General features: G+C 41.6%; 1 protein-coding gene across 5 annotated transcripts in view; it reads right to left on the bottom strand.

Annotated features, from left to right (window-relative positions):
* Window positions 1-244: 244 nt before the first annotated feature.
* wu:fj29h11 (uncharacterized) overlaps window positions 245-11851 on the bottom strand; it is a 62729-nt gene continuing 51122 nt past the window's right edge. For all 5 annotated transcript variants that reach the window (XM_054756799.1, XM_054756819.1, XM_054756809.1 and 2 more), the window contains 14 exons: window positions 10348-10585; window positions 10088-10271; window positions 9446-9572; window positions 9266-9352; window positions 8006-8191; window positions 5837-6114; window positions 5611-5759; window positions 4374-4458; window positions 2881-2995; window positions 1852-1983; window positions 1520-1780; window positions 1222-1360; window positions 947-1112; window positions 245-850 (listed from right to left, as the gene is read on the bottom strand). In XM_054756799.1, the coding sequence (XP_054612774.1) occupies window positions 419-850; window positions 947-1112; window positions 1222-1360; window positions 1520-1780; window positions 1852-1983; window positions 2881-2995; window positions 4374-4458; window positions 5611-5759; window positions 5837-6114; window positions 8006-8191; window positions 9266-9352; window positions 9446-9572; window positions 10088-10271; window positions 10348-10585 (2579 nt within the window). In that variant the 3' untranslated portion in view covers window positions 245-418. The remainder of the gene's footprint in view (window positions 851-946; window positions 1113-1221; window positions 1361-1519; window positions 1781-1851; window positions 1984-2880; window positions 2996-4373; window positions 4459-5610; window positions 5760-5836; window positions 6115-8005; window positions 8192-9265; window positions 9353-9445; window positions 9573-10087; window positions 10272-10347; window positions 10586-11851) is intronic.

The raw sequence follows: 11851 nt of genomic DNA, 5'->3' as shown, positions 1-11851 counted from the left end.
AGGTGATTGGAGACGAGCGTGACGGAGATGTCCCGTGTGTGTCTCAGTCTACCTTGTTCTCTGTGACAGTGCAATTATCACAGAACCATGTAAGCCTGCAAGGAACCTGTCCACCCAGCTCCACTTCCACTCGGCTTGACTCAGCAATAATCACTTTATCTGTCAGTTAAGACGCTTTCCTCGCTGCACGCGCACCGTTACAAGCCAGCGCTGGCTTTAAAAAATGAAACTATCAGGAGACAAATGCACTTACACATGAAATATCTTTATTTAAAAGGTTTACAGACAAGGGTTAAAATGTGGAAATTGAAAATTGTACATACATTGAACAGTAGATATTGCAATAAAAGTCATATCAGTGCAATAAAAGGCAAATGAGACGGAGAGGAAGCTAAAGAAGGATGTTGCCACTATTTCATCACACAAAGAGATACAGTTCCAGCGTCTTGGTGTGGAGATGCTGTGCCAGGTTCTGGATGCGGCACAGGCGTACATTCTCAGCGTCTCCGGCGTTGTACACCCTGAAGATGTGATAACGCTCTTTCCTCGTCAGCGCGAAGCTCAGCTCGTTGGCCGAGAGCACGATGAAGGACTTCTCTTTCTTCATCGTGGACTTGACCTCCACGTACACCATGTCCGACGCGTCGTCGCAGCGCTCTACTCCCGTCGGCCCAAAGGTCAGCTCGAAGTCGTAAGGCTGCCCGCTCTCGCCGGTCTGGTTGCACCACACCACCTGAGTGGGTCGGCGTGGGTCGGCGCTGTCTCTCCAGTGGCAAAGGAAGGAGTTGACCAGCAGCTCCCCCCACTCGCCGATGTCGGCCAAGTTCCTCTGGTCGTCAGATAGCACAACCTAGATGAGAACCAGCAGTAAACCTCCAGCATCAACATTTGTCATCTGTGCACAGCATTGTTCCTATGAAATACGTTTCAGAAGACAAGTACTGACTGTGGAGGGTCTCTGGCAGGGGAGGTCCAAATCCTCAATTGTGGCCTGCAGGGGTTGGACTTTGTTCCAGATGGGGAAGTCCAGGTTTCGAAGGGGTCTTTGGGCCTGTGTGACAGCTTCCGAGCCCTTGAATATGCTGGGCTGTACCACAGCTTCTGGGACAGAACTGTAGGCAACAGAAATATAGAGTCAGTGGAAATGCTGAGGAAAAATGTGGTAGGTGATACGGATGCTCTTTTTATTTGTACTGATAGGAATGAGGACATGACGAGTACATGCTGTCTGCTGGGGTGGGCTGCACACTGGCTGCTTCGACGGGCTGCACAGATGGAGCACCCTGAGCCGGTCCGGGATCAGGGAGGCTTTGCTCTCCACCCTCCGTGCCGTCACGCTTGGCGGTTTCGGGACGGCGCTCTGTATGCAACCACATGGGAAGCGTGAAGCACCGACAGCATGGAAATAAATCTAAATGCATGTGCCGTAAGGCTTATACAATTTATGGCTACGTTCTGAACTCGTGACATATCCAACATGAGGAGTCTAAGACCTGTTAAACCGGGACAAGCTTATAACCTGGAGGTTGCGTAGTGTTGGCAGCAGCATTAGACGGGCATGGCTGGATGTTGGCTTTCTGCAGTCCTGGTTGGTCTGCAGGTCTCCTGCTGATGTTATTTAATGGTCGTTCCCTCTCAGTGTTGCTATTGTTGGGATCCTGTGGAACGACATAGCCGCTCCCTTTGCCTGAGACGCCCGTCTCCGGGTCTTTGTCCTTTGGCGCGGCAGGAGGCGGCCACATCTTCATGGCGGTTTCCACCGCCGCTTCATCTGCGTGGGCTGTGGCAAAAACAGGACACAACAAGAGCAGGGGGTGTGCGGTTTGTGTTGAGTCGTCTTCATGCTTTTACCTGAGCGAGAGCGTCCTGTATTGACAAGAGGTGCTCGTGGGGGCCAGGACATGAGTGTCTTCTCGCCGTCTTGTTGTTCAGGCTGCGATGGCTCTCTTGGGGAGCTGGTGACAGTAGGACACCTTGATGACACTGGAAAACAGAATTTATATTCACGTAAAGATCAAACAATCGTTGTGCAGTTTGTTCCTCTTGCTCCTTTGCCAGGACCAAAGACAAAATTAGCACATGTAAGGAACAACCCAGGCGTCGCCACATCCACGTGTGTGCACCAGTGCATTGATGCACGGGTAAAAATAGGATCGCTTCAAATATGCGAGGATGACGGTGTCACACAAAGACATACAGCGAGCGCAGACCTCCGCCAAGCGGCGTAGTTCCCCCCATATTGTGATTTACACCATAAATGTTAGTCCTACATTTATTTGATCTACATATTTACATTCTTTGACCATGAAAACATACCATTAGCAATGATATCAATATTAGTGTAGTCATTCACAAAAATGGCATTTTCCGTAATTTCTCGCAATCTCGCAATATTAAAGAATCCTTGAAAAAAGTCCTGGATCCAGACGGTGAGGCGGATCACCCCCAAAATGTAACCAGGTCTTCCACATCCCATTTCTGACAATTCCTGAAAATTTCATCCAAATCCATCCAAAGATTTCCAAGTTATTTTGCACACAAACAGACAAGACAAGCAGATACATGGCGGAAAAAAACACAACCTCTTTGGCGCCGGTAATGAACCAAAATACCAATCCAAAGAATTAAGAAGAGGCGTTCAAATTGTGAATGTAGTGTACATTGGTCGCTAGGTGTCAGTTCTGTAGAACAAGCACCGGACTTGATCACCGGAACAACAGTCTTTTATTGCACGTTTAAAAGATCTCTCAACAGGCACAATAATAATTACATAATAATCATCATTTTGCGAGCGTAACCCACGACAAGCCAAAACTTGACTCTGAACCCCCAACACCACTTCCTGTCCTCCACACATCGGGATGTATAATGTGTCCTTACGTCTTTCCAGGGTCACCTCTGGCCTAGGAGGTTCTGGGACTTCCCACAGTTCCTGTTCACTGGGCAGCTCTCTGATGTCCTCCTTCATTAAGAACCTCTTCAGGGCTCCTGGATCCTACAGTTTGGTAAAAGTCATTGTTAGCATGCAGTGGTTTAGACCTTTGTGGTGTATAGAATGCTACTTTTTTCCTAAACTTTGAACCCTGCAGCTTATACAGCAGTGAGGCTAATCTATGGCTAAATTCTAATATTGTGACATCTCCTTTCCTTCAGAACTACTACTAATTGTTTAAATACTGCGCCGCTCCGAGTTAGTGAGAAAACGGTAGCTCTTTCTTTGGCAACGAGCTTGTTAATCCATTGCAAATCGCAGGAGGTCATTATATATAAGAGTATAACAACATAACAGTCTGATTCACGGTGTCATCTTACTAAGAACACTTTACTAACAACACTGAATTCAGCACACAGCAACTTAACACTCAAAAGGTGTACCTGACACATATGAAAACATGTACCAATATGAGTTTGAAATGAAAAAAAACCCAACTCTTTTAAAGTTTTCAAATAATCCATTGTGTCTAAGCAACACATTCACTGGGGCGCTGCAATGACGTCAGCCTCCCTCTAGGCTCCGGGTCCTCAGGCTCCCTCTAGTGGACAGAGGCAGCATTGCAGCACCATCCACCATTTTCTATGCTGTTTGTTATTTTAAACTCCTATTGGTAGTTGCAAGGTATATTTCTTCGGTATGCCTTTTGAGTGTTAAGTTGCTGTGTGATGAGTTTAATAAGATGACACCATGAGTCAGATTGTTATATTGAGTAATGACCGCCTGCAATTTCAAATGGGTTGACAAGCTCCCTGTGATGTTTTTCAAAGCTCATGATTGGCTCCTGTCAAATAAAGAGCTGCCTGGTCCTCGCGGACTCATGCGTGCCATAATACGTCATTTTATGACGTGGACACATACGGTTTATACACTATATACATATATATATTTTAAAATCTCAAATGCCCCCCTACATTTGGTGGGGAAAATAACTATCAGACCCCCTGCTGATTTACCCCCATAATCCAACATGGAATAAATGTATTTATTTCGTCAAAATTCGACACATATCACACCATAATCACAACACAAAAAATGTTTGGAAATGAATTACAAATTTAAAAAATCTCAAATTTTTTCATCACCTTCTTTCAAATTTTCTCATGCTGTCATTATGGGGAGTTGTGTGGAGAATTTTGTGTTCGGCTGCTGCATTGTTCTCATTTTCATGAGAAAGTTGCCAAGCAATGTGAACGGCCATCCCTCCTTCATCATTACTTGTAGTTACAGTCAACTCAGTGTGTGTGTGTGTGTGTGTGTGTGTGTGTGTGTGTGTGTGTGTTTTTGAGGCAACATGACAGGCTGAAAAAGCCCAAGCAAGCAAAGTTCTCTTTTCACTGAGTATGGATTAGTGATCGATGCATGGTCACATATTTCTTACACTGAGCGAAGCGATCAGGCCGCTCAGGAAATTCATCAGCTCTTTCCTGTGGCTTCTCTCTGTGCAAAACAGTTTCACCAGCTCCCTGGAAGACACACACACACACACACACACACACACACACATATATACAGTAAGACTTATTTCGTCTGTTGCTGCATAAGTTCTGATCAACAAGATCCGCTATGTACCAGTTTATTGGTGTGCTCAATGGACCTCTCTTGAGTTACAAGCTGCCTATTGTGCCAAACGTACTTTTTGGTGATGTTTTAGCAGGAATATGGAATGTCATCTCCCTCATTTGTTCGCTCCACTTTTGAGGGAAGAGGATCTCATACGGTTGCTTTAGAAGTCGCGGGTTTTTGTGACATGATGAACTTTGGAAAACCCCCTTCCTCATGGTCATGATACCGCCTCTGACCTACCTCCACATACAGAAGCCCGCATCGTGTATATGCACACTACCTGTATGTCACAGCTTTGTAAAAAAAAATAAAAATAAAAAAAAGCAGGCTTCACTACACATCTTTAAAATGAAGCCTGGAACTCTGCCAACTACATGCCAGTCAGCTGCAGACTTGACGATATATGGCATCGATGACAATGGACAAGTGCAGAGTTACCGTGTATATGACACAATCTCTGAACCTGCGGAGATCTTCTATTCTATGAATATTTTATGAAGTGCCTTGAACGCCGCTTCTAACACACGCTAGCTGCAAAGCAAGAAGCTAGGCTATAGTTATGGGACCAAATTAGTCCAAGTTATCTAGTTAATTACGTATTGATATCTAAAAATCATGTGGTGTCCACTCATCACACGTGTTATCACGTGAATGTTATGTGAGTGCAAGGTTTTGTTTGCCACTGTTTTTCATTGTACAGTTATCGTTTTATGTGTTTTTTATGATCTGGCGGTGGTTGAGCACTGCAAAAAATAAGCACGCTCTGAGTGCTCCTCAACTTTGAATTTTGGACTCCCTTGTCAGGTTTTTTAGCCAGCCGGTTCGGAGAACAGAGAAGTGGACAGTAGAGCTTCTTGGAGATACACACTCTGTCAACAGCTCAGCTAGCATTGAAGCTACAGACAGCTTACTAAAGCACGTTTGTCTAAAGATTTCGGGCAACCAACTTTGAAAACACTACTGTTGGACCTCTGAGACTTCCGTTAAAGAAATAGAACCATATGGGATAGAAGTACTATCCCAGTATTGGAACCTATCATCAACATGCAAACCTGCAGATGTCCAGCCTGGCTGTGAGGTGATCTTTCTGGATGTACAGCTCCTTCTTATCTTTCAACAGACAGATGACATCCATCATCTCCACTACGGCATCGTCACTGCCCTCCACATCCAGCTGGTAGTGGATGTAGAGTTTACCCACCTGTAAACAATCGACAAGGAACCTGCTGTTCATTTAGACCACTTGGAGCCTAAAGAGTTTCAAGGATGCAAACTGACCTGTGCAAATTTAAGCCGCTGGATTTTTGCCGCTATGTTGTCCTGGATTAGTTCGTGATAGATTTCCACCAGCTCCTCGTGATGGTAGAGGAATTTCTGAACATGGGGGATCAGTGATCGCACCATGGCCTGCATGGAAGGAGAGGGCCTCCAGTCCTCAGTTTGAGGCTCCATCTTGACACACTGAGACAGCAGACGGATACTGCAGATCTTCATGAACGTCAGCCTGTCCACCTCACTGAAAGTGGGAATGGCTGGTTCTCCAGGCGCTGTCCTCCCTGGCAGCCACAAAACAAACATCAAAATCTAGTATAGAACTAGGTGCATGGTTGGAGACCGTGACGTTGATATTTTACATCAAGAATCAGCATGTTTAAGACAGATAGTGTTTGATTTATAGCAGCTGTCCAATTTTTATCATCTTTACCATCAATTCTGAGCTCTAACATGACAGCATTTTGGCATATGATGCATGAAAGTCACTGAAGCTGTTGTTGATGTTCGGGCGCTTGGCTTAAACTGTGATTCTGACCCAATGAAACAAAGTTTGACCTCAAAAATATATGAATGAATTACTCATGCTGTTTCGTGGTTGCATACGGCCTAGTGTTAGTCCAAAAAATATTGCAGCACATTTTTTGAAGCACATTTTTTGTCTAAATAAACTAAATCGGGGTGTCAAAAGTAGGGCTCGGAAGCCACTTGAGGCCTGGTGATGTTTTTTGGTTGGTCTACCGCACGTAAAAATATCATTTAACCACCCAAAAAAAGCAACATTTTAAAATCAGCAGTCATTTTACAAGAATACAGTCAAAATATTAAAAGAAACAAGTTGTAATCTAACAAGAAAAAGATGTAATTTTATGAGAATAATGTCGTAATATTATGAGGAAAAATGCGTCATTTTAGTAGCATGAAGTTGAAATATTAAAGAAAAAGACGAAAAAAAGAATTTCCATACTACGAGAAACAAATCAACAAATACAATTATGATTTTTGGAAATTTAGGTTGCGGAAAAAATTATAATGTCACAAGAAAAAATATTATGGGAATCACGTCATACTTACTAGAAGAACATTTACAGGTAGAACGTTGTTGGAAAATTGTTGGAAAAATAAATAAAAAAAACAGAAATGGAAAAAGCAGATGTAATTTTAGTAGAATAAAGTAAAAATAGTAAGAGAAATATCTTGTATTTTAGAGTCACAATTGTACGAGAATCACTGGTAATAGTGTGAGGAAAATATAACGTCATTTTAGTTTGCATAAAGTTGAATTAAAGAAAAAATTAAAAGTCATCATATTAAGCCACACAAACAAACAAACAAAATCAAGGTGTAGTGTTTGGGAAATTAGGTTGGGGGAAAAGTTATTATATTATAGGAAGAAAATCCTAAATATTATGGGAATAAAGTCATAATATTATGAAAAGAACATTTACAAAGATTATTTAAGGAGTTGGAAAACAATATATAAAAAAAAAACAACAGCAAAGATGGGAAAAAAAGAGCCAAGTTGATACTAATAACAGGCTTTTTCACCTCTATCATAAAGTTGAGATGCTCTTTTTTCTTGAAATATATCAAACGTCTTAGCATATCTATTGTTTCTTTACAAAACATCATAGTGGCCCTTGCATCCTTTCATTTTTCAGTATGTGGCCCTCGCTGGAAAAAGTTTGAACACTCCTGAATTAAATTAAGCATTTTCAAGCATAAAAATGGCCAAATGAACTAAAATACAGATATAAGGCATTCAGAAGACGCATTCAAAGATGCTGCGAATGATGTAGCATTCCAGGGTGGAATTATCTCCCACCAGGAACAATAACTCTTAATAAAATCCCTAATAAAAACACAGGCTACTGTTGCTGCAGTAACCCACGCCAAGCTAAAACTCAACTCTGAACCCCTTGACGTCACTTCCTGTCTGCCTGCCACTCAGCTCCCCCTAGGGGACACATTTATAGCAACACACATGAGTATGTCATAAATGCCTATTTACTCTTATTATGTCTGCTAAGGTCCTCAACAGATTTTCTATGCTCTAAATACAAAAACATTCCACTTGAATTAACCGTGATAAAGGAGGGATTACTTTATACATTATACACAACTGTTGGACAAAGACAATAACGCCAGAAGACAGATTATATCTCCGCAGCGTACCAGAGTAGCCTGTATTTTTCCTTGGTACCGTCTTCTTCTCCGCAGGTGGCAGGTTGAGCAGGCAGACTTCCTTGCGAGGTTTAAAGATTTTCTCCAGCTCTTTACTGTCGGGTATCATGGGTTTACGTGCCAGACTCACCCAGCTGTTATCCTTGGTGGGGAACACCCTCTTGTCAGACACCATACCTAAATGACAAAAAAGAGCAGACGTCATAAGCTTAAATGCATTTTTGTCCGCCTTTAGACACAAGCTTTTAGCCGTTTGATGGAGTCCAGGATTTGTCAAGAGGTAATCCATTAAAATGGAATGAATGACGTTAGAGCAGGGGTGCCCAAAGTGAGGCCTGGGGGTCATTTACGGCCTGCGGCTGTTTTTTTTTTTTTATTGGCCCTTGCCACATTCTAAAAATAGAATGAAACATCCAACCACCCATCTTCTATGCAGCCTATCCTCACTAGGGATGCTGAAGCCTGTCCGAGCTGACTCCGGTCGAGAGGCGGGGTACGCAGCGGCCTGGTCGCCAGCCAATCGCTGTACAATTAAAAGTGAAAAATAAAAAAACAAACAAACAACAGCAAAAGCGGAAAGAGAACCGTGATTTGACGAGAATAAGGACAAAATATTATGAGAATGAAGTCCTAATATTAAGAGAAAAAAATAGCATAAAGTTGAAATATTAAAGACTAAAAATGTAATTTTTAAAAGTCGTATGAGAAACAAACAAAACAAAGAATAAAGTTGCAATTTCAGAAAATTCAGGTTAGGTAAAAGTTAGAATATTACAATAATAAAGTCAAAATATTAGGAGAATAAAGACATAATAGTAAGAGAAAACAAAATGTCCTAAAAGAAAGTTGAAATATTTGTAAAAACTAAAATAAAACATGGAAAAACCAGCAAAAAAGCAAAAGTATGGAGAAAAGGTTCCTTCATGCTAATAATAAGCTTTGAGGCAGGCTGTTTTTCTTTAAATATAAAAAAACGTCTTCGGAAGAAATGTAAAAGCGGCCCTCGCATTCTTTGATTTTTCAGTATGCAGCCCTTGGTGGAAAAAGTTTGGACACCCCTGCACTAGAGCATTAGTAGTTCTGACTGAGTCTCATGCTGAACTGGTGCTCCGAAAATCATAGTTCATGGAAAATCTTGAAATGCTATTTCGGGGGGAAGCCTGCAGTCTGAAGACCAGGCAATACAACTTATGTCAGGATAAGCAATCGCATTTTTTGTTGTTTCGTCTTCTCTGCACACTCCTCACTCACCTTTCAAGGTGGAGCAGTAATTGCCATCAAGTCCGGACTGAGGCATGTCCTCTTGTTCGCCAGACACTGGGATTTTACACTTGTCAGCTGCCAGACATGCAGAGAAATGAGCGTTTATGGAAATATACCACATTATAGGTCACGCTACAGGTATCAACAATGAGACAAATGCAGTCGTACCGAGTGTGGCGTAGAGCACAGACACATCCTGCAGCACTTCAGCGGTTGGGATGGGAGACGATGAAGAGATGACTTCCAAAAGGCCGACATATTGCTTCATGTTGGGGCTGGTGTCCACGTTCAACAGCTGCACATTCGCATTATTCACAACATTAACCTGATGTCACAGATTAAATGTGATGATGATATATTTGACATGATTTTGGGACCTAAATGTTGGAAAAAAACAACAACAGCAACAACAGGAAAAAAAGAGCAAAGGACACCCTTGCTCTCGCCAGACTGTAAAGGCTGTGATTGGTTGCCTTTGCTCTATTATTTCTTGCATGTGGATGACTCATTCGGAGGGCGCACAGCCCACCTTCGCAAACGAATTCTCCTTCGATTTTGGACCAACGTTTGCAATAAAAGTGACTGTTAGTTCGGGTTCCATTATCACGCACCATCTCTCTTCAATTATCATTGTTTGCACGCGACGAAGGACGCGAACAAGCTAAATGGTGGACGAGTGTCAACACTGCCCCTCGTGTTTCGGCAAAGAATTGCACGGCACTTGCTCAACCCCGACGCAGAAGCATAAACCAAGGTTTGGTTCTGGGTTTGAAAGAAAATAGAACTACCTACTATTAAAAGTATACACACCCTGATGAAGAAGTCCCTCATGCCTTCCAGTTTGCTATAGAATGGAGCCAGGACTTTGGGCTCTTCAACGGGACTGTCAGGTCCATGAATTAGCGATCTGTAACGCTGGAACATATGAGTGGGGTCACTCCAGCACACATCCCGTAGGTGGTAGAAGCGCCCTGAACACCAGTCGTTACTCTGCCTGTGAAAAACAAAGATTGATTGGCGACAACCAGCCAATTGCAACAATCAATACACTGATCCAGCCGGTGACATACTTGCTGTACTCCTGTTGTACAAATACAGCTGGATTATGCTGGAAGAGCTCCTTCAGGCTGCTCTGGGGACTGTTCTTATGCAGATAGGTGTAGATGTTGTGGATGTGCTGAACTGTGGTTGTAAAATGTGCCCCCTCGGACAAGTCGCCAGGTAACTCTTGGTTGTCTGCTGCTGGTTTGATGCACCACTGCTTCAGATAGCCAATCAGAGCATCCACTGACACATTCTGTCTCACTCCTGAAAGAGGCGGAAAGGAAAACCATTCAATTCAGGAGCTGCACCCTTTAAAGCACCTGATCTGAGAGGTCTATGGAGGCGACATAGCCCGAGGACCTGGAAAAGTCAAAAAATCACAGTCACATGACTAAGGACTAAAAACAATTGTGTTGATAAACTTTCGACTATGTCACGGGTGTCCAAAGTGCGGCCCGTGTCACATTCTAAAAATAGAATTTAACAAGAAAACTAGAAAAAAAAACACAGCAAAAATAAAAAAAAATCTGCAGTAATTTCACAAGAATAAAGTCGTAATATTATGAGAAAAAATAACGGCATTTTAGCAGCTGAAATATAAAAATATATATATATATTTTTAAAGTTGTACGATTTTGAAAAACAACAAAAGAACAAGTTGTATTTTTTGGAAAATGAGGTTGCAGAAAAAGTTATAATATTGTGAGAATAAAGTTAAAATATTACGGGAAGAACAGCAGGAATGGAAAAAAAACATTCGTCATTTTTACAAGAGCAAGTTAAAATATTACGAGAAAAAAGTCGTATTCCAACACAGTGTTGTTTTTTGTCTTGTGTACCCCCAAAGCCTTTTTGTCGTACAATGAGTACCCCCCCACTCATACAAGTTGATAATTCTCCAAACATAGAATGTAACACGACTGATCAGCATCCCTGGGGAAACTAGTTGTGGCGCACGACTTCCATTTTTTTTGTTTGGCTTTATATGAAATGACCGAAAACTATTTGCTTATCATCTTGGAAATGGTTTATCAAATGTTTCCACAGACCCCCTGCAATTTGCTCGTGTACCACTAGGGGTACCCACTGTTGTAAGGGAAAGAAAAGTTGCAATTTTACAATAAACTCCAAATATTATGAGGAAAAATAATGTACTTTTAGTAGCATAGAGTTGAAATAATAAAGGAAAAATATGTAATTTTTCAAAGTCAGAATATTATGAGAAAAAAACAAAACAAAATAAAGTTGGGGCTGGGGAAACATTTATAAAGTTATACTATTACAGGTAAAAATGTTATAATATTAAGGGAATAAAGTCAAATTATTATGGGAACCATACATTTTTTTTAATTATTTAAGTGTAAAGATGAAAAAAAAAACCAGCAAAAATGGGAAAAAAGAGCAAAGTTGACACTAATTATACGCTTGTATAAAACTACTACTACTACTACTATAATACTTGTTAGCATGTAAAACGTGTTCAATATTTCAACTTCATGCTTCAAAAATTATATTTTGTTTTATGCTCGT

The sequence above is a fragment of the Dunckerocampus dactyliophorus genome, chromosome 2 (assembly GCF_027744805.1).
Source record: "Dunckerocampus dactyliophorus isolate RoL2022-P2 chromosome 2, RoL_Ddac_1.1, whole genome shotgun sequence".
Lineage (NCBI taxonomy): Eukaryota > Metazoa > Chordata > Actinopteri > Syngnathiformes > Syngnathidae > Dunckerocampus > Dunckerocampus dactyliophorus.
The sequence above is the reverse complement of the archived record's forward strand: the minus strand, read 5'-3'. Positions and strand labels throughout refer to the sequence as shown.